This window comes from Coregonus lavaretus, assembly GCF_964263955.1.
Source record: "Coregonus lavaretus genome assembly, chromosome: 3".
Taxonomy (NCBI): domain Eukaryota; kingdom Metazoa; phylum Chordata; class Actinopteri; order Salmoniformes; family Salmonidae; genus Coregonus; species Coregonus lavaretus.
In genome coordinates, this window is record NC_139990.1 from 16,164,814 (window position 1) to 16,191,004 (window position 26,191).

At 44.9% G+C, this 26,191-nt stretch overlaps 1 protein-coding gene across 6 annotated transcripts in view; it reads left to right on the forward strand.

Annotated features, from left to right (window-relative positions):
- The window catches only part of LOC311120464 (uncharacterized protein), a 44,941-nt gene extending 25,880 nt beyond the window's left edge, over positions 1-19,061 (forward strand). For all 6 annotated transcript variants that reach the window (XM_084157852.1, XM_084157851.1, XM_084157855.1 and 3 more), the window contains 12 exons: positions 5,452-5,622; positions 5,789-5,869; positions 6,178-7,482; positions 7,969-8,391; positions 11,484-12,087; positions 12,296-12,555; positions 13,032-13,197; positions 14,797-14,852; positions 15,683-15,744; positions 16,002-16,139; positions 17,036-17,112; positions 17,344-19,061. In XM_084157852.1, the coding sequence (XP_084013978.1) occupies positions 5,452-5,622; positions 5,789-5,869; positions 6,178-7,482; positions 7,969-8,391; positions 11,484-12,087; positions 12,296-12,555; positions 13,032-13,197; positions 14,797-14,852; positions 15,683-15,744; positions 16,002-16,139; positions 17,036-17,112; positions 17,344-17,359 (3,359 nt within the window). In that variant the 3' untranslated portion in view covers positions 17,360-19,061. The remainder of the gene's footprint in view (positions 1-5,451; positions 5,623-5,788; positions 5,870-6,177; positions 7,483-7,968; positions 8,392-11,483; positions 12,088-12,295; positions 12,556-13,031; positions 13,198-14,796; positions 14,853-15,682; positions 15,745-16,001; positions 16,140-17,035; positions 17,113-17,343) is intronic.
- Positions 19,062-26,191: the final 7,130 nt, after the last annotated feature.

Consider the following 26,191-nt stretch of genomic DNA (forward strand, 5'->3'; position numbering starts at 1 on the left):
CACAATGCCACAGATGTCTCAAGTTTCCAGGGTGCGGTCAAATGGCATGCTGACTGCAGGAATGTCCACCAGAGCTATTGCCAGATAATTTAATGTTAATTTCTCTACCGTAAGCCGCCTCCCAACATCGTTTTAGAGAATTTAGCAGTACGTCCAACCAGCCTCTCAACCGTAGACCACATGAATGGCGTCGTGTGTGCGAGCGGTTTGCTGATATCAATGTTGTGAACAGAATGCTCCATGGTGGCAGTGGGGTTACGGTATGGGCAGGCATAAGCTACGGACAATGAACACAATTGCATTTTATCGATGGCAGTTTGAATGCATAGAAATACCGTGACGAGATCAATTTTTTAAAAAGGCTTCTGTGACCAACAGATACATACAGTGCATTTGGAAAGTTTTCATACCCCTTGACTTTTACAGCCTTATTCTAAAATGGATTAAATTGTTGTTTTTCTCATCAATTTACCCACAATACCCCATAATGACAAAGCAAAAACAGTTTTTTAGAAATGTTTGCGAATTTAAAACATCACATTTACATACGTTTTCAGACCCTTTACTTAGTACTTGGTTGAAGCACCTTTGGCAGCGATTACAGCCTAGAATCTTCTTGGGTATGACGCTACATGCTTGGCACAACTGTATTTGGGGAGTTTCTCCCATTCTTCTCTGCAGATCCTCTCAAGCTCTGTCAGGTTGGATGGGGAGCGTCGCTGCACAGCTATTTTCAGGTCTTTCCAGAGATGTTCGATCGGGTTCAAGTCCGGGCACTGGCTGGGCCACTCGAGTACATTCAGAGACTTGTCTCGAAGCTACTCCTGTGCTGTCTTGGCTGTGTGCTTAGGGTCGTTGTCCTGTTGTAAGGTGAACCTTTGACCCAGTCTGAGGTCCTGAGCGCTCTGTAGCAGGTTTTCATCAATGATATCTCAGTACTTTGTTCCGTTCATCTTTCGCTCGATCCTGACTAGTCTCCCAGTCCCTGCCGCTGAAAAACATTCCCACAGCACGATGCTGCCACCACCCTGCTTCACCATAGGGTGGTGCCATGTTTCCTCCAGACGTGACGCTTGGCATTCAGGCCAAAGAGTTCAATCTTGGTTTCATCAGACCAGAGAATCTTGTTTCTCATGGTCTGAGAGTCCTTTAGGTACCTTTTGGCAAACTCCAAGCAGGCTGTCATGTGCCTTTTACTAAGGAGTGGCTTCCGTCTGGCCACTTTACCATAAAGGCCTGATTGCTGAAGTGCTGCAGAGATGGTTGTCCTTCTGGCAGGTTCTCCCATCTCCACAAAGGAACTCTGAAGCTCTGTCAGAGTGACCATTGGTTTCTTGGTCACCTCCCTGACCAAGGCCCTTCTTCCCCGATTGCTCAGTTTGGCCGAGCGGCCAGCTCTAGGAAGAGCCTTGGTGTTTCCAAACTTCTTCCATTTAAGAATGATGGAGGCCACTGTGTTCTTGGGGACCTTCAGTGCTGCAGAACTGTTTTGTTACCCTTCCCCAGACCATCCCTACAGTGAAGCATGGTAGTGGCAGCATCATGCTGTGAGGAGGTTTTCAGTGGCAGGGACTGGGAGACTAGTCAGGATCGAGGGAAAGTTGAACGGAGCAAAGTACAGAGAGATTCTCTGTTTTGTTTTTGCTGGCACTGACTGGCTTCTCTGTCTCTTTCGGTCTCTCTCAAACAGTGTTCTGTGGAACTGAGGTGCGCCTGGCGCCTGCCTGCCGCAGGGATATCAGCACTCCCATCTTCCCCTCCTGAATCTTGGCCCCGTCTCGCACATCTTGCCATGTCTTGTCTCCCAACCTCTCTCTTTTTGCCGTCTCTTTCTCTTTCCTCTGCTCGTCTTTTATAACATTATTATTTTGTTTAGCAGACACCCTTGCCTGTAGTGAATTGCACCTCTATCCTGTTTTTAGCATTCTTTTATCTATTCATACTATTTAGTCTGTCACAACTGAGCGAGGACAGAGTTGTACTTTTGCCTGAGGGCACGATATGCCTTCTCTCTCCCTCTAGCTCTTTGAATCTGTCAAATTGCCAATCGAGAGAATTCGATCTGTTGCTTTCCACTTACCTTTCATCCCTCTTTCTCATTCCAGGGTGTCTGCTAAGAGTCAGAATAGAGGAGGATGAGGGAGAGATGGGTGGAGGAGTGAATTGAGGATGACGTTGCAAATTGGCTCTGTCCTAAAGTGTGACCCATAGACTGGATTGGTGTGACCTCAGTAATATAAGGCAGATGACTGTAACATATGTCTGGCGTTTTATATAGAACTCAATGTGAACTGGGTGTGTGGGAACCTCATGCTATTCACAGCTTCCTGGCAGGTTCCTTAGGTAGTGCATTTGATTCAGTCAGTCAACCATCAGTCTGCTGTTTGTCCTAAGCACCGTTGTCTTATGCAACAAGTCGACTCATCACCTAAGAATAGGTGGATATTTCACACCCAGTCTTCCTGGATCTGTTACATGGTTTGCAGCAGCATGTGATGTCATCAGCTGGAGACCAGTTATGAGTCATGGTTTCTGGGAGAGTAACCTAACCCTGTCCTCTCTAACGTGTTGCTTGTTTGTATATTATGCTCTTTGAATGCAGTTTCTGTGGTAATTATGTGTGTAACTCTTGACTGTGTGACTCTTGACTTATGTTTGTATTGAAACCATCCTACTCCGACTTCTCACCACCAGAATGAAACGACGGTCTCAGTTCAATGTTAGAAACTCTTGAGTTGGAGCAGCAGCCAAAGACGTATTATCAACATACCAACATAAGAATCTCTGCCAACTGGTACAACTCAGCAGCCAATAAGAATGGAATTCAGACCAGCCTTCAGCTTTAAGCCTGGCTCAGAGTCTGTACTGTGGTCTAGTATGACACCGACACTCTGTACTCTAAGATGGCAGTGGAATGTAGCACCAACTAGCTCAAGCCTAGTTCATAGTCTTGCAGGCTCTAGTTGTGTCTTGTTTATTATCCAGTCGTGTGGTCAAGTGCTGCAAGGAAAGACCTAGTTAAGCTGCAGCTGGCCCAGAACAGAGCGGCACGTCTTGCTCTTCATTGTAATCAGAGGGCTAATATAAATACTATGCATGCCAGTCTCTCTTGGCTAAGAGTTGAGGAGAGACTGACTGCATCACTTCTTCTTTTTATAAGAAACACTAATGTGTTGAAAATCCCATATTGTTTGCATAGTCAATTTACACACAGCTCTGACACACATACTTAACCCACCAGACATGCCACCAGGGGTGTTTTCACAGTCCCCAAATCCAGAACAAATTCAAGAAAGCGTAGTGTTATATAGAGCCATTATTGCATGGAACTCCCTTCCATCTCATATTGCTCAAATGAACAGCAAATCTGGTTTAAAAAACCCCCAGATAAATTAACCCCTCACGGCAAAACGCCTCTCCCCTATTTGACCTAGATAGTTTGTGTACAGTGGGGGGAAAAAGTATTTAGTCAGCCACCAATTGTGCAAGTTCTCCCACTTAAAAAGATGAGAGAGGCCTGTAATTTTCATCATAGGTACACGTCAACTATGACAGACAAATTGAGAAAAAAATTCCAGAAAATCACATTGTAGGATTTTTTATGAATTTATTTGCAAATTATGGTGGAAAATATGTATTTGGTCACCTACAAACAAGCAAGATTTCTGGCTCTCACAGACCTGTAACTTCTTCTTTAAGAGGCTCCTCTGTCCTCCACTCATTACCTGTATTAATGGCACCTGTTTGAACTTGTTATCAGTATAAAAGACACCTGTCCACAACCTCAAACAGTCACACTCCAAACTCCACTATGGCCAAGACCAAAGAGCTGTCAAAGGACACCAGAAACAAAATTGTAGACCTGAACCAGGCTGGGAAGACTGCATCTGCAATAGGTAAGCAGCTTGGTTTGAAGAAATCAACTGTGGGAGCAATTATTAGGAAATGGAAGACATACAAGACCACTGATAATCTCCCTCGATCTGGGGCTCCACGCAAGATCTCACCCTGTGGGGTCAAAATGATCACAAGAACGGTGAGCAAAAATCCCAGAAGCACACGGGGGACCTAGTGAATGACCTGCAGAGAGCTGGGACCAAAGTAACAAAGCCTACCATCAGTAACACACTACGCCGCCAGGGACTCAAATCCTGCAGTGCCAGACGTGTCCCCCTGCTTAAGCCAGTACATGTCCAGGCCCGTCTGAAGTTTGCTAGAGTGCATTTGGATGATCCAGAAGAGGATTGGGAGAATGTCATATGGTCAGATGAAACCAAAATAGAACTTTTTGGTAAAAACTCAACTCGTCGTGTTTGGAGGACAAAGAATGCTGAGTTGCATCCAAAGAACACCATACCTACTGTGAAGCATGGGGGTGGAAACATCATGCTTTGGGGCTGTTTTTCTGCAAAGGGACCAGGACGACTGATCCGTGTAAAGGAAAGAATGAATGGGGCCATGTATCGAGATTTTGAGTGAAAACCTCCTTCCATCAGCAAGGGCATTGAAGATGAAACGTGGCTGGGTCTTTCAGCATGACAATGATCCCAAACACACCGCCCGGGCAACAAAGGAGTGGCTTCGTAAGAAGCATTTCAAGGTCCTGGAGTGGCCTAGCCAGTCTCCAGATCTCAACCCCATAGAAAATCTTTGGAGGGAGTTGAAAGTCTGTTGCCCAGCGACAGCCCCAAAACATCACTGCTCTAGAGGAGATCTGCATGGAGGAATGGGCCAAAATACCAGCAACAGTGTGTGAAAACCTTGTGAAGACTTACAGAAAACGTTTGACCCGTGTCATTGCCAACAAAGGGTATATAACAAAGTATTGAGAAACTTTTGTTATTGACCAAATACTTATTTTCCACCATAATTTGCAAATAAATTCATTAAAAATCCTACAATGTGATTTTCTGGAAAAAAAATCTCATTTTGTCTGTCATAGTTGATGTGTACATATGATGAAAATTACAGGCCTCTCTCATCTTTTTAAGTGGGAGAACTTGCACAATTGGTGGCTGACTAAAAACTTTTTTTCCCCACTGTATATATTGATATGTAGGCTACGTGTTCCTTTTTATAATTGATGTAGTTCTGTCCTTGAGCTGTTCTTGTCTATTAATATTCTGTATTATGTCATGTTTCATGCTTTGTGTGGACCCCAGGAAGAGTAGCTGCTGCTTTCGCAACAGCTAATCGGGATCCTAATATAATACCACATTCTGTAACGTTACTGTTGGAGACATACTGTAGCACTGTAGAGTTAGTTAGGGCCTAGTCTATATGTGAAATGGATCCCTTTTTTACGAATAGGGCTGCACGTTCAGTAGGCCTATTTTATAATTTTCTATCCGCCCATGCCTTCATTTTATGTCTTGTAATAAGTGTCATGACACTCACCTCTCTCCCTCCCTTTCTTCCTCCCTCTCTCTCCCTCTTTCCCTCCTTCTCCAGATGATGAGGTGGACTTGCAGCAGAGTACAACAGGGAGTGAGGGAGGGAACTCATCAGGCGGAACCCCTCCCTCCAAACGCAAGGGCAAGTTCTCCAGCTTTGGTAATATGTTCAAGCCCTGGAAGTGGAGGAAGAAGAAGAGCAGTGAGACGTTTATCGAAACCTCAATAGGTACCTACCCTTTATAAGTAGGCAAATTTATGTATGGATTTATTGTAAGGACGTGTTGAAGTTGAACTTCTATCTTAAGTCAGCTCAAGTCTTCATGGTGTCAGACACGGTTACTCATCAAGGCACCTCTGTTAAGGGAAAAAATTAAGCATTTGTTTACTTTCAGTGTTGGAGAGGAAGATCTCAGTAAGGAGACCTCGTCAGGAGCTGATCGACAGAGGAGTGCTGAAAGAACTCCCAGAGAATGGTATGCAGACTAGGGCCTATCCACAAAGCCTCTCAGAGTAGGGTGCTGGTCTAGGATCAGGCCTTTTTGATCATAATAAATAAGATTATATGGACAGATCCTAAATCTGCACTCCCTACTCGGAGATGCTTTGTGGCTACAGGCCCTGATCATTGTGGAGTAGGCAAAGGACCTAAAGAGATACAAGAGCCTATATTTTATCAACGAGAAACAAAACTATAGTAGGGTAACACTTTTAGAGAATGTTGAGATGTAGAGAATATCTTTGCTGACCTCAAATTCCATCATTATGCGTTTCTGTGTCACAGAGGGCAACAATGTGAACCATTCCAAAGATTCGGTGTTGAAGAATGGCCAGCCAGTGCCCACGGATGTTGACCGGGTCTCAGAGTCAGGGGTCAGGGTGTCCCGGGGGGAGGCAGGCCCAGGGCTCAACCCCACCTGGCTGCCCCAGGGAGAGGACCCACGCCGGGGCAGCGTCCCTTCAGATGACCCCCGGAGCAGGAGCAGGGTGCCCTCCGACGCCTCGCGCTCCAACCGAGCCCCACTGGATGTAGACTCACACGCCAGGCTATCGGCCATAGATCTGGAGAGACGGAGCAGACTGCCGTCTGACGTGTCAGAGAGGAGAGGAGGGTCACTACCGAGAGGACCTGCTCCAGAGGAGGGGAGGCACCGGAGAGAGGAGAGGAGAGACGGGAAAGAGGTCAAGAGAGAGGAGAGGAGAGAGGGGAAGGATGAGAGGAGAGAGGGGAAGGATGAGAGGAGAGATGGGAAGGAGGAGAGGAGAGATGGGAAGGAGGAGAGGAGAGATGGGAAGGAGGAGAGGAGAGATGGGAAAGAGGAGAGGAGAGATGGGAAGGAGGAGAGGAGAGATGGGAAAGAGGAGAGGAGAGATCCTCGTGATGACAGGGAGGAGAGAGAAAGAAAGGATCGGAGGGAGAGGGAGGAGAGAGACAGGGAGGGAGGCGAACGGAGGGATGAGAAAGACAACAGGGAAAAGAGAGACCGGAGAGATGACAGGGAGAGGAGAGATGATAGAGTAGTGAGAGAGGAGAGGGACAGAGATGATCGAGAGAGGAGAGAAGAGGGGGGGAAGGAGGACAAGGAGAAGAGAGGAGAAAAAGATGACAGAAGAGAGGGAAAAGAGAGAAGAGATGATCGTGAGAAAAGAGACGACAGGAGAGACGAGAAGAGAGAGGATCGAGAGAGGAGGGATGACAGGAGAGACGAGAAGAGAGAGGATCGAGAGAGGAGAGATGACCGGGAAAGAAAAGATGACCGGTACAAGAGAATCGATCGTGAAAAGCCAGACGAAAGGAGAGATGATCGTGATCGCAGAGACGATGGGGAAAAGAGGGGGGAAGAGAGGGATCGGAGAAGGAGTCCTCCTAGGGCTGGGAAACCAGAGCCCCTCTTGAAACCTATAGAAGAGGGTCGTCCTGTGGTCAGACCCCACTCTGAGATGGAGCTAAGGCCGAGTCTCCAGAAGACCTCCTCAGAGGACCTCCGTAGCAGGGTCCGCCCTGCCTCCGAGGCTTACAGCGGGAGCACCCTGCCCAGGTACATGCCATCTGAGGAGACCAAAGGAGGGGAGACCCGCGGACGAGCAGGTAAGAAACAGCCTGGGGCGTAAAAGTAAATGCACTTGCTTGTATGTCTGAAGGTTGCTCTGCAGTTGTTGGAGAAGTTAAACAATTTTTAGTGGAAATAAGCACTTCAATGCACCACCAACCCCAGTGTATTGGGCACTTTGCAAGTGCAATGTGTTACTGTCTGCTAGTTGAGTGTCTAGGAGATTCTGTGTTGTATATCTGGTAACTCTGTGATTCTCCTTGTTCTCACCCCTGTGAGAGGACTTGACCAGAATCCGTCTTTACTTAGTTAATCTGTTATAAAGCTGCTTATTGTCCAACGTTGTGTTGCAGCTCATCTCAGCTCTGTGTTCTATGTGCTCAGCACTGTACAGTAACAGTGTGTTTGTTGTGGTTGCGCTTTGAGCCCCAGGGACCATGGGGGAATAGAAACGTATTGTCCTCCTGACCTCTCCCTCTCTGTGTGTGTGTGTGTGTGTCTCCATGTCCTGTCCCTGTCTGTAGAGTCCACTGGTGTCCGCTTCGCCCCTAGCCACACCCCAGACCCTGACTCCACCCGTGACTCCTCCTCCTCCCGGAGAGAGCCGCCTCCTACCAAACAGGCCATGCTTCCTCCTAAGAGCCACCCCACTATCACCTCCTCCACGGAACCTGGCCAGACCTCCACTCCACCCTCCTCCTCCTTTATCTCCTCTACCTCCCCTACTATAGCGGTGGCCAAGCCACCCAGGACTGTCTCCCTGGTCATCAGTGATGACCCTCCTCCCACGCACTCCAACCCCGTCCCCCCTGCACGGTCCAGCCAGGTACCCCCCTCCTCCACCACGGGGGAATCGGCTGCTCCTCCCCATGTACCCCCCCATGCCAAGCAGCCACCTGTACCCCCACCCAAACCCACCAACCGCAACAGCAACCCCACTCTGCTTGGTGAGTTTACCCTGCCTCTTCTCCCTGTTTGTACAGTTGTTTCACTCCATAATGTACTGATTATAATTGTACTACATACAGTGAGGGGAAAAAAATATTTGATCCCCTGCTGATTTTGTACGTTTGCCCACTGACAAAGACATGATCAGTCTATAATTTGAACGGTAGGTTTATTTGAACAGTGAGAGACAGAATAACAACAAAAAAATCCAGAAAAACAAATGTAAAAAATGTTATAAATTGATTTGCATTTTAATGAGAGAAGTAAGTATTTGACCCCCTCTCAATCAGAAAGATTTCAATACTCTTTCGCAAAGGACTCCAGTAGGAGACACTTGTGCTTCCTCGCCAAAAGGAGGCTATCGAGGAAGGGAGGACCGTCTTCCATTTGCCTATTAACAAATTGACACTCCTCGAAGACTCTTCTGTTTCTGGCTCAAACGAGAAAAGGCCCTAGTCTGCAGTTTCAGTGTACAGCGAGACAGTCTCTTAAGAGAGGGCTCGTCTTTGCCGCGTTTATGCAAGCACAACATACTCACACACACACACAGCGCCATACTGGCACTCCTCTGACAGGCTGGGAGCGACTCCAGAGCGTCCAGGGCTCTGATTGGCTGCCTCAGTGTTCCGTGTCCTCTGACCCAGCATGCCGCAGCTGCTCTAGGTCGGAGCCCATCCCAACAGTCTGTATAGTAACAGTTGTTGTGACGCAATTAGAAAATTCCTATGCCATTCTGAAGGCGTGGTCCTCATAGATACTTTACTCCATTTCACACTCACTCAGTATTCATACAGTGGACATCTGGCTAACGTTGTTGTCATGCTGAACATAGAGTTGTGTACAACAGAAATGATAGTACTCATAATTTGGACCTGATAGGCTTTCCGAGTCTGTATTCTGATTGGCTGCTACATTGACACACACACCTCACGGTTCACTTCTGCACACTCAGCAAGTCTTAAATCCTGCAGCTGCTGTTATTTTCCCTCCATGTCTCCTGGCTAATCCCATGGCTCAATGGTTAAATCATATACACTGAGTGTACAAACATTAGGAACACCTGCTCATTCCATGACACATACTGACCAGGTGAATCCAGGTGAAATCTATGATCCCTTATTGATGTCACATGTTAAATCCACTTCAATCAGTGTAGATGAAGAGGAGGAGTCAGGTTAAATAAGGATTTTTAAGCCTTGAGAAAATTGAGACATGGATTGTGTATGTGTGCCATTCAGAGGGTGAATGGGCAAGACAAAATATTTAAGTGCATTTGAACAGGTTATGGTAGTAGGTGCTAAGGGCACCAGTTTGAGCGTGTCAAGAACTGCAACGTTCCTGGGTTTTTCATGCTCAACAGTTTTCCGTGTGTATCAAGAATGGTCCACCACCCAAAAGACATCCAGCCAACATGACACAACTGTGGGAAGCGTTGGAATCAACATGGGCCTCCATCCCTGTGGCACGCTTTCGACACCTTGTAGAGTCCATGCCCAGACTAATTGAGGTTGTTCTGAGGGCAAAAGAGGATGCAACTCAATATTAGGAAGGTGTTCCTAATGTTTTGTACACTCAGTGTATATAACCCTGTCATTGGTCATATACCATAAGGGATCCACAGAATGCAAACATCCATTCTCTCTCTGCAAGAGAGCAGCGGTTTATGTATCATCACAATATGTACATACAATAGGCCTACATCCTCACCAGTCTGTAAACAGACAATCATGTGTTTTCCTGACAGCTTTCTATCCAAAGTCTATCCTTATGCTAGATATTAGATTTAGTAAGATTAGATATTAGGTTACTTCTTAATTGGGCTCCTGAGTGGCGCAGCGGACTAAGGCACTGCATCTCAGTGCTTGAGGCATCACTACAGACCCTGGTTTGATTCCAGGCTGTATCACAATCCGGCTGTGATTGGGAGTCCCATAGGGCGGCGTACAATTGGCCCAGCGTCGTCCGGGTTTGGCCGGGTTAGGCCGTCATTGTAAATAAGAATTTGTTCTTAACTGACTTGTCTAGTTAAATAAAGGTTAAATAAATAAATAAACAATTAATTGAGGTAACAATCTGCCTAGCTGGGCGGCAGTGGCCAGATATTGTGTCCCGCACCTTCAAGCAGCCTGCTGAAGGCCTTGACCTCTGACCTCATCTCTGGCAGTGTCCACATTGAACAGGGCCTCCAGGGTCCACGGTCCCCCTCCTCCTCACTACTGGACTAGCTGGAGAATGCAGGGGGAGCTGGGCCTCTACCTTTCCCTGCCCACCTACCTCCACCGCCGACAGGCTGAACAAGCCTGCTCAGGTACCCTGCCCTGAGGGGCACAACCCAAACCTGCCATGCCACGCTATGTCGCTGTCATTCTGATTAACCATAATCGCTCCACAGCATGTGTTGTGGCACATCACCAAGTCTAATGCCTGACCTATAACAACTGAATAACTGTTCCCCATTCTGCCCATAGCGCGAAGTGTGATGCACCACCAGCATAGATCGATCGTCCCACACTACTTCATTCATTGCATGTGGATTGAGTTGTGGCTGAACTGACGGAACTAACTTGACTTGGCTGGAATGAAAACAATGCATGGAAGTTAGGATAACTGCCAGGCAGTGTGCCCCAGCTTGTTGGTTGTGTCTTCTTTGACTTCGAAGAAAGATCAAGAGAGACTGCGGAGAAGTGTGAAATGTCTTCAAAATAATGTATTCAGACTAATAAAATGCTTTTCTGGTTGTTTTCAAATGATTCAGGCTTTAATACTGCACAAAATGATTTCCATCTAAACCATAGGGTAAGATGTGTACCGTTCATATCCAGGCCTGATATCATCATGCTTTTTAAATATGCTCCATCCATCCACTGGTTAAACGTGCATTGTGCCTTCTTGAAACTAAACGAGTCATCAGAATCCTTTAACCAGTTTGCTTGAGTGTGAATGTGATGCATTGATTGATGCATTTTATATTTCAGATTAGTAATACTCTTTTTCCCTCTTTCTTTCTCTGTCTGTTCTGTCCTCTGTGTCTACTGCATGTCAGTCCTTGTAAATGACTAGTATTCATTCTGTTGTGTGTTTTGTTCCATAGCGGAACTCTCTCAGGCTGGCAGTGGTGTCATCGTTGTTCCTGCCCCCACCAGGCGCTCTCCTCCCACTCCGCCCAAGAGGATGACCCCCGTCACCAAGCACCACTCTGGCGACCCGTCCCCTGAGCCAGAGACCACCGGCCCCTCTGGTTTTGTCCCAGTCCCCATACCTACTGTCCCCGTACCCCCCAGCACAGACCGAGACGACACCAGGGACACCCTCAGGGCAGTAGGGTTCCAACTAACCACCTCTGACCCTGCACCAGCACCCCGACCTCTGTCCCATATACCCACGTCCACTCCCAGGTCCCACCCCCACTTACCGCTCCCCAACCCTGCCTCCACCCCCCTCCCAGTCCCCCTCCCCATCCCTCAGAAGGACCCTCCCAGCCCCACCACAGAGCCGCCCAGCCACCCCCCAGCCTCAGTCCCAGCCATCCCCCTTCACATCCTGATCCAGCGGGCCCTGTGCTCCCCCAGCCCGGCCCAGGCTAACCCAGACGGATCCCAGAGAGCCCATTCCATGCTGTTTGAGTCCCCTCCAGAGTTCCTCACTGAGGCTGGAGGCCGACACTCCCTACCCGTCACCATAGAACCCCTCAGACTGTGAGTACACTACTTATTATACTTCCATAATGTCACAGCATGTCTATTAACCACAGTTCAAACGGGAACAATATTTACGCTAAGCTAGAAACGTGACTTAGATCATTGCAATAGAAAAAGACAAGTATATTCATACTTCATATGACTTGATCACACTCTATTCAACAGAGTCAGACTCAGTTGTTGACATTTCTCCCTCTCTCTCCAGACCTGATGACGATGACTTTGACATGGAGGAGGAGTTGGAGAAGCTTCACCCCAGGCGGATGCTGCCCCCCCAGCCCCCCAGGCAGCCTGAGCTGGAGCCCAGGAGCAGGAGGGGTCTGGTGGTTGACCCCAGGGTCAGTGTGATCCCAGAGGGCCGGGGGCCCGGAGACAGCAGTGAGGAGGATGAGGATGAGGAGACGGACTCTGATGGACCCATCCTCTACAGAGACGACGATGAAGACGAGGACGACAATCCACCAAGTTAGTAGATCTGAAGTCTGTTGATAATATCACATGGGTCTGGTGTTGATTTAGTAAGCAGATCTGAAGTCTGTTGATAATATCACATGGGTCTTGTGTTGATTTAGTAAGCAGATCTGAAGTCTGTTGATAATATCACATGGGTCTGGTGTTGATTTAGTAAGCAGATCTGAAGTCTGTTGATAATATCACATGGGTCTGGTGTTGATTTCAATCTCAGAAGTCAAACTGAAAGAATGAAAGAAAGTACAGTACTATCAAGGAAGGCCGTTTCATTATTAGTAAAAACAGTATCAATAAGGGAAATTCCATATATCTGTCTTTCTGTTTTCTTCCTTCATTTTATTTATTTTACTACTTGCAGGTAAAGCTAAATCAAATGAGTCATGTAAACTGAGTAGTTTATAATGTGCAAATGTGATGTAGAGCAAAAGTATAGTCCCATGTTACTGGAACTGTTTGTCGGTACCACCCAGGTGCCTTGGCCAGCCGTGTGACGAGGAAGGACACCCTGGCCCTGAAGCTGGAGAGACAGCAGGAGAGAGAGGAGCAGGAGGGAGGAGAGGGACAGGACGGAGTCGGCTGGCAGAGCAAGGAGCAGTGGGAGACACTCAAGAACAAGATCGGTACCACGCTCAACAGGTAACTACATCTACAGTCGTGGTCAAAAGTTTTGAGAATGACACAAGTATTGGTCTTCACAAAGTTCGCTGCTTCAGTATTATGAGATATTTTTGTCAGATGTTACTATGGTATACTGAAGTATAATTACAAGCATTCCATAAGTGTCAAAGGCTTTTATTGACAATTACATAAAGTTTATGCAAAGAGTTAATATTTGCAGTGTTGACCCTTCTTTTTCAAGACCTCTCCAATCCGCCCTGGCATGCTGTCAATTAACTTCTGGGCCACATCCTGACTGATGGCAGCCCATTCTTGCATAATCAATGCTTGGAGTTTGTCAGAATTTGAGGGTTTTTGTTTGTCCACCCGCCTCTTGAGGATCGACCACAAGTTCTCAATGGGATTAAGGTCTGGGGAGTTTCCTGGCCATGGACCCAAAATGTCGATGTTTTGTTCCTCGAGCCACTTAGATATCACTTTTTCCTTATGGCAAGGTGCTCCATCATGCTGGAAAAGGCATTGGTCGTCACCAAACTGTTCTTGGATGGTTGGGAGAAGTTGCTCTCGGAGGATGTGTTGGTACCATTCTTCATTCGTGGCTGTGTTCTTAGGCAAAATTGTGAGTGAGCCCACTCCCTTGGCTGAGAAGCAACCCCACACACGAATGGTCTCAGGATGCTTTACTGTTGGCATGACACAGGACTGATGGTAGCGCTCACCTTGTCTTCTCCGGACAAGGTGTTTTCCGGATGCCCCAAACAATCGGAAAGGGGATTCATCAGAGAAAATGACTTTACCCCAGTCCTCAGCAGTCCAATCCCTGTACCTTTTGCAGAATATCAGTCTGTCCCTGATGTTTTTCCTGAAGAGAAGTGGCTTCTTTGCTGCCCTTCTTGACACCAGGCCATCCTCCAAAAGTCTTCGCCTCACTGTGCGTGCAGATTCACTCACACCTGCCTGCTGCCATTCCTGAGCAAGCTCTGCACTGGTGGTGCCCCGATCCCGCAGCTGAATCAACTTTAGGAGACGGTCCTGGAGCTTGCTGGACTTTCTTGGGCGCCCTGACACCTTCTTCACAACAATTAAACCTCTCTCCTTGAAGTTCTTGATGATCTGAAAAATTGTTGATTTAGGTGCAATCTTACTAGCAGCAATATCCTTGCCTGCGAAGCCCTTTTTTGTGCAAAGCAATGATGACGGCATGTGTTTCCTTGCAGGTAGCCATGGTTAACAGAGGAAGAACAATGATTTCAAGCACCACCCTCCTTTTAAAGCTTCCAGTCTGTTATTCTAACTCAATCAGCATGACAGAGTGATCTCCAGCCTTGTCCTCGTCAACACTCTCACCTTTGTTAACGAGAGAATCACTGACATGATGGCAGCTGGTCCTTTTGTGGCAGGGCTGAAATGCAGTGGAAATGTTTTTTGGGGATTAAGTTCATTTTCATGGCAAAAAGGGACTTTGCAATTAATTGCAATTCATCTGATCACTCTTCATGACATTCTGGAGTATATGCAAATTGCCATCATCAAAACTGAGGCAGCAGACTTTGTGAAAATTACAAAGTCTGCTGGGGGGGGTGTTCCCCTATTCTAAACGTGTGTTTCTCTAATCAGGAGGTTGAGTCAGAGACCCACAGCAGAGGAGTTGGAGCAGAGAAACATCCTTCCAGGTAACGCTCGCTCTCTTTCTCTGTCAATTCTATTTTGTCTACATTTTTATGTCTGATTTAATATCATTTTTTCTGTCAATATCAACTTCATGCTTCATTAATCTCCCCTCGCAGTTGCTTTAATGTCCTTTACCTCTAGATAGACAAGCATCTCTCTGGTTTTACTAGTAACCCAAAACGATCTAATACAGTGGGAAATGTCAGTGTGTTGTAGACATCTGCCATACATCAGTCTGTCTACCCTATAGATGCCCCCTTGTGGTCTGTAGGAGTAATTCCATACAATAAAAGCTATGGCTTGCTTCATGCACTTGTTTGTTCTTGAGTTCCAAAATGGTGGTGCCAACACTAAGATTTTTAGATCATATTGTCTAAAACGTATTTTCACTCATATATCCATAATGTAAAGTTTTCACGTGTCTTGTGGTTATCCTCAGACTACTCTGAAAGCACTACTTAAAAGCTTTGTCCTTAGACAAAAAATGACTACATAATGTTCAGACTGCAGTGTATCTAAGACAATGCACTTCCTTGTCCCAGAGAGGGTAAAGACTGTGATTAAAACGACTCCTGTTACTCCTGTGCTGTGTAGGCACCAAGAAAAGCTCAGGGCCCGGAGTGCTGGTCTAGGATCAGGTCCCCCCCCCCCCCCGACCATATAATCATAATCATATTCATTATGATCTAAAAGGAAAAACGGATTCTAGATCAGCACTCCTATTCTGATACGCTTAGTGAATATGGGCCCTGGTCCAGTCTGCCTTTCTCTCTCTCTGACTAGCAGCAGTGTTTCTGTTCTGCCTCTGATGGAATGTCTTGTCTTATTGTAGCCAGGAACGAAGCTGATATCAGGGCAGAGAGGAGCGAGATCAAACGCAGACTCACCAGAAAGGTTAGCCTGACTCACTCACACACACACACACACACACACACACACACACACACACACACACTGCAGAATTAAAACACATAAAGATATATAGTACACTAACCTTCATACACACACACACACACACACTCCGGTGACAAAGCAATCATACACGGATATACAAATAAAACACTCAAATTTAACTAACCACCATAAACTCTTAACTTATCATTTTAGTTCCAGACGTTCACTCTGTGTGTTTCCTCTATACCTCCCCCCAGCTGTCCCAGAGGCCCACCATAGCAGAGCTTCAGGCCAGGAAGATCCTGCGTTTCCATGAGTACGTAGAGTGTACCACGACTCAAGACTACGACCGCCGTGCAGACAAACCCTGGACCAAGCTCACTCCCTCCGACAAGGTGAGTCGCAGTTAAGCGACTAACCAAATACATTGTAGATTGTAAAAGATTGGTATAAAATGGTAAGATTGCTCATCAACTATAGTATAGAGTGACAGTAATAAGAGACTGCCACACACTTTTAAATCTTTGTACCTTTATTTATACTAGGAAGTCCTCTGAGGTTGAAACCTCTTTTCAGACCGAGAGATTCTTTACTTTACTATTTCAGCAGTGTTTTGAATTCCAGACATACTCTGTCAAACAAAAATCCCAAGAATGCAATATAACCGCTGCTTAATGTCTGTGCTGAGATGTCCCCAGAGTATTACCTGGACCAGTGAAGCTAGGAGAAGAGGTTGAAACAGAAATTATTGCATACTTTCTATTATTCAGAGATTTAAAATCCCTGAGGAAAAAGATAGTTTGACCATTTTTTTGATGAAAACTGAGGTCTTATAACATTTGCTGTTTTGTTTTTAAATTTGCAGAACTTTTATTGACAAGTTAAAATCTTGAGAGGTTTATATTTATGAAGTTTTGAGGTTCCAGGATTTGGATATGAGGCAGGAAACTGTGTGGAAACTCATTATACCCAGATGAAGACAGCTTGTCTGTCGAAACAGTGGTTATTAGGTTATTAAATGATTGCATCTCAGCTCCTAGAGTCTTTCCTTTTTCAAGGAAACTGTGTGCCATCGCAAATACGTCTGACAGCTGGAGAGAAGAGCAGACACTGTGGCTCCATTGTCATTTTATTCTCTTAGAAAAAAGCTGGAATTCTGAAGTGTAGGCACTGGTCGTTTTGATCTGTCTGTACTGTACAGTATTAAAGAGTAGACCTGCTCTAGGATGTTGCTGCCTGTACAGTGCATCACACCTGACTCAATCTTTGCTCTCTATTCTATTCAATCTAGGCTGCCATCCGCAAGGAACTGAATGAGTTCAAGAGCTCTGAGATGGAGGTTCACGAAGAGAGCAGGATCTATACCAGGTAAGTGTCCTATACGACACCAATATCAATAAATTATCTTATCAATTATCAAAATGACTCCTCAGATTTTGCTGAACAAGAGGAGAGCAAATACTGGTCTTTTCTTCCCACTTCAACATTTCTTCCAACTTTATGATGAACTCGGGAACTGTGTTTGAATTTTTGCAAGTTGAAACCCTATATCTTCTTAGCCAGTGCACATTATGACTTTCCTCCATCCCCACTCCTCAGATTCCATCGGCCTTAGCTGTTCTCCTTGGCCTGGCTGCAGAACAAGCACTTAAATGCAATACTGAGCCAGGGGGTTGCAGGACTTCAATACGGAGCACACAGACCCCTGTTGACTGCAATATCCACAGCCCCCTGTCCTGGAACAAGCCTGTTCCTCCCCTGTAAGGCATACTATTGATGGCTGCATCTGAAACTATGGACTAGAGGAATGGGCTGTCTGTAACCATGGACTATGGATCTATGGATGTGGCCCCCCAGTCCATCCAGTCATTGTTAAAACCACAGACTAGAACTGTGGCCTATAGATAAACCACTCGCATCTAAAACCATGGACTAGGGATTTGGCCTCTCGGTCAAACCACTTACTGTTAAAACCATGGACTAGAGTTGACGCCCATCGGTCCAACCCCTCGCATATGAAACCATGGGACTACTGGTACTACTGTACTCCAACGTTTATCTGCCTGACAAGACGACCCACAGGGGGAGCAGGAGAAGAAGAACAACTAGCTGGAGGAGGTGGAGTGGTTTAGGCTTATTTCAGCTAACATTTTGTAGGTTTCCTGTGCCAACACTGTGACTATTACAATAGGAAGGACAAGAGGGACAGATGGAGATTGTGACAGAGAATGTCCTGTTTTGTTCCTCACATCACCTCCATTCTCTCTGTCGTTTCCTAAGGCAAGAATGTTCCCAAGAGGCCTTTACTGTACCTGCTTTTTAGAGTTCCCTCAACACTTTGCCTATTTTTGAGAACAGGAAAGAATTGTATACGTATTGATTGTTGATCATGATGATGGTCAACATTAGTACACGGTGGTACTAATGATTTAATGTTCAACTAAATGTGATACAGAACTTTGTTAGACTACATGACACTGGTGAAACCCTCCAGTGTGTGTGTGTGTGTATGGGTACCCACTGGTACCGGCCTTATCTCTGATGGAACAATACATGGATTGGTACGGAAACTGTACGGAGGAAATGTGAAATGGCTATAGCTAGCCTACATATCGGTGACGGGTTTAGTTTTCCAACCACAAGACATTAGTTAAAGTGAAACTCAAATGTAGCTTCTACTAGTCAGCTATCTAGCTGTGTTACATAGACCTTATTCAACATCGCTCCATTTTCCCCATACTCAATGATGTGCATTTTTACTGTATTCTGTTGATTATGTAAGTGGTTTTGTGACAGCCCATAATATAAGCTGACTAATCATTTGTTCAGCGTAGTAATAAGGAACCATATTGTTTAAAATTGACATTTAAAGTAAAAAAAGAAAATACAATTTGAAACGTTAGAAATAATATAATTTAATAGGACACAACTTAAAGCTTACATACACTATAATTATTGAATGGTTGGTGTTGAAAGACTGCGGCAGGAACATGGATATATTTTTACTTCACAAATTGTTTTATTATGTTACTTTGTGTATGTAGGCCAGTGGTTGGCCTCAGCTGTATAGACTTATCCTGTAGATTGATTTAATTGACTTTATATTATATATGTCTTCCTAATATTAACAAAAAATTGTTTTAAATGTAATTAAAGTATTACAACAGTGCTATTTTCTAATAATGATCTAAAAATGTTACAGAAAGAGGGTTACCTTATTTTACAGATGTTTTGAGATCTTTAAAATTACTTGCAAACCTACTGTATAAATGAATGGTCAACTCGCACTCAAATTAAAATAAATGGTTTATCATAAAGCATGTTGTCAACTTGTCATTATCACAATCACTTACTTGCCTTTTGAAAAATACTCCAGGTGAGGGCAGTATTACAGAAACTGTATTGTTTGGCTGCATCTTGAAACTCTTCTATTCTGGGTGGAAAATACAGGGACATTTTGTGTTGTATGGGTCAACAATAGCCTTCAAACTATTATGAATATTTCCTATCGTCATACATGCAGATGAGAAGTGTAGCCTAACTCTGGCAATAGAGTATTCTTGTATTCTTCTTCGACTGTTGGTGCATGGGATAAATAGCCTTCCTTGATCAGGCATGTTATATCATACTGCACATAAAGCCCCAAGTTAAATCAGGTCCTATTTGCTCCTCTCTTCACAGCCTTTGAAATGCTAATTATCGAGCCACGTAATAGAAACACATTAATTGTGCCCACTCGACCTCATGTTAGTTCTTCTTAGCCAATTAGCCGGAGAAAATTGTTATGCAAGTTTTTTAGCAAAGTGAATTAATATCTAATACTCTTCTACTCTTTCTTACTTTATTGCCTTTCATCTTTGCTGATGTATTCTGTTTTTATTGTTCAATTTTTTCCTTTCGTTGAGTCCTTGGACTATCAATTGTGGACAATGTGTTCCACCCACAATAGCCATCAGTGGGTACTCTCCTTACTGATAACAATGTCATTCAGAACAGCTGCACCATCGAGAGCATCTCGACTGGCTGCATCACTGCATGGTATGGCAAATGCACCGCCCTCGATCGCAAAGCACTACAGAGGGTGGTGCGGATGGCCCAGTACATCACTGGGGTCGAGCTCCCTGCCATCCAGGACCTCTATATCAGGCGGTGTCAGAGGAAGGCCCGGCAACCCAAGCCTGTTCACTCTGCTACCATCCGGCAAACGGTACTGGAGCATCGGCTCTTGGACCAACAGGCTCCGAGACCGCTTCTACCCCCAAGCAATAAGATTGCTAAATAGTTCATTAAATGGATACCCGGACTAGCTGCATTGACCCTATCTTGCACAGACTCTATGCACACTTTAGACGGGTTGGCTGACAATGTCACAAATGTTGCGAGCGCATCGATGAGGCCGTGTGGTGTTATGATTCGGAATGGTCAGATAGTTGGCAACATTGGCAAGAAGCTGCCATGTGGGTAATCGTAGGTGGCTCGTATCTTGTTACTGATACATGTTTTGAGTTGTTTTGACTCGTGTCATGTCTATGCTAATATGGCAAAAATTAGCTAGCTAGCTAACCAACAACTGTAACCATGTACAGTATTTTGAGAGACAAGTGCTCATTGTGCAAATGTATTTGTTTTCAATAAACATTTGGACACTAAATATAGTTTACATTTTGTAAACAATCTAAGCCTACCCCATAGTTGTTTTGCCCAAAAGATGTGCATGCATCGGTTTTGTTGCAACCAACAAAAATGTAACTCTTTGGCCTGAATGCAAAGCGCTGTGTCTGGAGAACCAGGCACAGCTCATCACCCGTCGAACACCATCCCTACAGTGAAGCATGGTTGTGGCAACATCATGCTATGCGGATGCTTTGAATGGAGCCAAATATAGGGAAATCCTTGATGAGAACCTACCTGCTTCAGAGTGCTAACAACCTTAGACTTGGAAAGCTGCCACGGTCATCCCCCTCTTTAAAGGGGGTGACACTCTAGATCCAAACTGTTACAGACCTATATCCATCCTGCCCTGCCTTTCGAAAGTATTTGAAAGCCAAGTTAACAAACAGATCACCGACCATTTCGAATCCCACCGTACCTTCTCCGCTATGCAATCCGGTTTCCGAGCTGGTCATGGGTGCACCTCAGCCACGCTCAAGGTCCTAAACGATATTATAAACGCGATCGATAAAAGACAGTACTGCGCAGCAGTCTTCATCGGCCTGGCCAAGGCTTTCGACTCTGTCAACCACCGCATTCTTATTGGCAGACTAAATAGCCTTGGTTTCTCTAATGACTGCCTTGCCTGGTTCACCAACTACTTCTCAGATAGAGTTCAATGTGTCAAATCAGAGGGCCTGTTGTCTGGACCTCTGGCCGTCTCTATGGGCGTGCCACAGGGTTCAATTCTCGGGCCGACTCTATTCTCTGTGTATATCAATGATGTCGCTCTTGCTGCTGGTGACGCTCGGATCCACCTCTATGCGGACGACACCATTTTGTATACATCTGCCCCTTCATTGGACACTGTGTTAACAAACCTCCAAACGAGCTTCAATGCCATACATCCGTAGCCTCCAACTGCTCTTAAACACTAGTAAAACTAAATGCATGCTCTTCAACCGAACGCTGCTTGCACCCGCCCACCCGACTAGAATCACTACTCTTGGCGGGTCTGACTTAGAGTATGTGGACAACTACAAATACCTAGGTGTCTGGTTAGACTGTAAACTCTCCTTCCAGACTCACATTAAGCATCTCCAATCAAAAGTTAGATCTAGAATCGGCTTCCTATTTCGCAACAAAGCCTCCTTCACTCATGCTGCCAAACATGCTCTCGTAAAACTGACTATCCTACTGATCCTTGACTTCGGCGATGTCATTTACAAATAGCCTCCAACACCCTACTCAGCAAATTGGATGTAGTCTATCACAGTGCCATCCGTTTTGTCACCAAAGCCCCATATACTACCCACCATTGTGACCTGTACACTCTTGTTGGCTGGCCCTCACTACATATTCGTCGCCAAACCCACTGGCTCCAGGTCATCTATAAATCACTGCTAGGCAAATCCCCGTCTTATCTTAGCTCACTGGTCACCATAGCAACACCCACCCGTAGTCTGCGCTCCAGCAGGTATATCTCACTGGTCATCCCCAAAGCCAACAACTCCTTTAGCCGCCATTCCTTCCAGTTCTCTGCTGCCAATGACTGGAACGAACTGCAAAAATCTCTGAAGCTGGAGACTCTTATCTCCATCACTAACTTTAAGCGTCAGTTGTCAGAGCAGCTTACCGATCACTGCACCTGTACACAGCCTTTCTGAAATTAGCCCACCCAACTACCTCATCCCCATATTGTTATTTATTTTTGCTAATTTGCACCCCAGTATCTCTATTTGCACATCATCTTTTGCACATCTATCATTCCAGTATTATACGAAATTGTAACTATTTTGCACTATGGCCTATTTATTACCTTACCTCCATAACATTTGAACACACTGTATACATATTTTCTGTTGTATTTTTGACTTTATGTTTTGTTTACCCCATATGTAACTCTGTGTTGTTGTTTTTATCGCACTGCTTTGCTTTATCTTGGCCAGGTCGCAGTTGTAAATGAGAACTTGTTCTCAACTGGCTTACCTGGTTAAATAAAGGTGAAATAAAAACATTAAAAAAGACTGGGGCGAAGATTTACATTCCAACAGGACAATGACCCCAAGCATACAGCCAAAGCAATGCTGGAATGGCTTTAGAACAAGAATGTGAAAGTCCTTGAGTGGGCCAACAAAAGCCCAGACTTGAATCCCATTTTAAAGTCTTTGGAAAGACTTGAAGATTGCTGTTCACCGTTGCTCCCCATCTAACTTAACAGAGCTTCAGAATCTGAAAGGAGGAATGGGACAAAATCCCCAAATCCAGATGTGCAAGGCTGATACAGACATACCCAAGACGACTCAAAGCTGTAATTGCCGCCAAAGGTGCTTCTTCTAAGTATTTCTGTAGTTAATTTTCAATAAATGTGCAAAAATGTAAAAAAAAAAAAATGTTTTCACTTTGTCAGTATGGGGTATTGTGTGTAGATGGGTGAGAAAAAATATATATTTAATCTATTTTGAATTCAGGCTGTAACACAACAACATGTGGATTAAATCCAGGGGTATGAATACTTTCTGAAGGCACTGAACACGCACACATATACTGACAACACACTTTCACATTCATCATATGCTGCTCCTACTCTGTTCTTTATTTTTACTGTTATCTATCCTATTGCTTGGTCACTTTACCCTGCCTTTATGTACATATATACCTCAAATACCTTGTACATCTGCCACACTGATCCTCAACACTGGGGCACCTCAGGCGAACGTGCTTAGTCCCCTCCTGTACTCCCTGTTCACCCACGACTGCGTGGCCAAACACAACTCCAACACTATCATTACGTTTGCTGATGGCACAACAGTGGTAGGCCTGATCACCAACAACGATGAGACAGCGTATAGGGAGGAGGTCAGAGACCTGGCAGTGTGGTGCCAGGACAACAACCTCTCCCTCAATGTGAGCAAGACAAAGGAGCTGATTGTGGACTACTGGAAAAGGCGGGCCGAACAGGCCCCCATTAACATCGACGGGGCTGTAGTGGAGCGGGTCGAGAGTTTCAAGTTCCTTGGTGTCCACATCACCAACAAACTATCATGGTCCAAACACACCAAGACAGTTGTGAAGAGGGCACGACAACAACTTTTCCCCTCAGGAGTCTGAAAAGATTTGGCATGGGTCCCCAGATCCTCAAAAAGTTCTACAGCTGCACCATCGAGAGCATCTTGACCGGTTGCATCACCGCTTGGTATGGCAACTGCCCGGCATCTGATCGCAAGGCGCTACAGAGGGTAGTGTGTACGGCCCAGTACATCACTGGGGCCAAGCTTCCTGCCATCCAGGACCTATATACTAGGCGTTGTCAGAGGAAGGCCCAAAAATGGTCAAAGACTCTATTCATCCAAGTCATAGACTGTTCTCTCTGCTACCGCACGGCAAGCAGTACCAGAGCACCAAGTCTAGGACCAAAAGGCTCCTTAACAGCTTCTACCCCCAAGCCCATAAGACTGCTGAACAATTAATCAAATGGCCACCCGGACTATTTACATTGACACCTCCCACCCCCTTCCCTTTGTTTTTACACTGCTGCTACTCTCTGTTTATTATCTATGCAGAGTCACTTTACCCCTACCTGTACAAATTACCTCGACCAACCTGTACCACCGCACATTGACTCTGTACCGGTACCCCCTGTATATAGCCTCATTATTATTTTATTGTGTTCCTTTTTATTATTATTATATATATATATATATATATATATATATATATATATATATATTTACTTTAGTTTATTTAGTAAATATTTTCTTAACTCTATTTCTTGAACTGCATTGTTGGTTAAGGGCTTGTAAGTAAGCATGTCACGGTATTCGGCGCATGTGACAACATTTCATTTCATTTGATCTGGTACTCCCTGTATATACACTACCGGTCAAAAGTTTTAGAACACCTACTCATTCAAGGGTTTTTCTTTATTTTTACTATTTTCTACATTGTAGAATAATAGTGAAGACATCAAAACTATGAAATAACACATATGGAATCATGTAGTAACCAAAAAAGTGTTAAACAAATCAAAATATATTTCATATTTGAGATTCTTCAATAGGCACCATTTGGCTTGATGACAGCTTTGCACACTCTTGGCATTCTCTCAACCAGCTTCATGAGGTAGTCACCTGGAATGCATTTCAATTAACAGGTGTGCCGCCTTAAAAGTTAATTTGTGGAATTTCTTTCCTTCTTAATGCATTTGAGCCAATCAGTTGTGATGTGACAAGGTAGGGGGGGTATACAGAAGATAGCCCTATTTGGTAAAATACCAAGTCCATATTATGGCAAGAACAGCTCAAATAAGCAAAGAGAAATGACAGTCCATCGTTACTTTAAGACATGAAGGTCAGTCAATCCGGAAAATTTCAAGAAATTTGAACGTTTTTTCAAGTGCAGTCGCAAAAACCATCAAGCGCTATGATGAAACTGGCTCTCATGAGGACCGCCACAGGAAAGGAAGACCCAGAGTTACCTCTGCTGCAGAGGATAAGTTCATTAGAGTTACCAGCATCAGAAATTGCAGCACAAATAAATGCTTCACGGAGTTCAAGTAACAGACACATCTCAACATCAACTGTTCAGAGGAGACTGTGTGAATCAGGTCTTCATGGTCGAATTGCTGCAAAGAAACCACTACTAAAGGACACCAATAAGAAGAAGAGACTTGCTTGGGCCAAGAAACACGAGCAATGGACATTAGACCGGTGGAAATTTGTCCTTTGGTCTGGAGTGGAAATTGGAGATTTTTGGTTCCAACCGCCGTGTCTTTGTGAGATGCGGTGTGGGTGAACGGATGATCTCCGCATGTGTATTTCCCACCTATAAAGCATGGAGGAGGAGGTGTTATGGTGGGGGTGCTTTGCTGGTGACACTGTCTGTGATTTATTTAGAATTCAAGGCATGGCTACCACAGCATTCTGCAACGTTACGCCATCCCATCTGGTTTGGGCTTAGTGGGACTATCATTTGTTTTTCAACAGGACAATGACCCAACACACCTCCAGGCTGTGTAAGGGCTATTTTACCAAGGAGGAGAGTGTTGGAGTGCTGCATCAGATAACCTGGCCTCCACAATCCCCGACCTTAACCCAATTGAGATGGTTTGGGATGAGTCGGACCGCAGAGTGAAGGAAAAGCAGCCAACAAGTGCTCAGCATATGTGGGAACTCCTTCAAGACTGTTGGAAAAGCATTCCAGGTGAAGCTGGTTGAGAGAGTGCCAAGAGTGTGCAAAGCTGTCATCAAGGCAAAGGGTGGCTATTTGAAGAATCTCAAGTATAAAATATATTTTGATTTGTTTAACATGTTTTTGGTTACAACATGATTCCATATGTGTTATTTCATAGTTTTGATGTCTTCACTATTATTCTAAAATGTAGAAAATAGTATAAATAAAGAAAAACCCTTGAATTAGTAGGTGTTTGACCGGTAGTGTAGCTTCATTCTTTTGTATTTTATTCAGTTTGTGTTACATTTTTATGTTTGCATTGTTTTAGCTCTGCATTGTTGGGAAGGGCTTGTAAGCAAACATTTCACGGTAAAGTCTACACCCATTGTATTCGCTGCATGTGACAAAATGTAATTTGATTTGAAACAGCAGGTTCTAGAGAAGACCATGTTTTTCACAGATTGGTAAGGCTTTGTGATTCTGTTCGTGTTATGTTACTTCCATTGAGTCGCCTTGTAGAGCGTAAAGGAGGAATCCTACAGCACATCTTAGTTGATAAACCGATCTACCAGAGGTAATCAAACAGCTTCAGGCTCCGAGACAGTCAGTGCTAGCGATAGCTCTG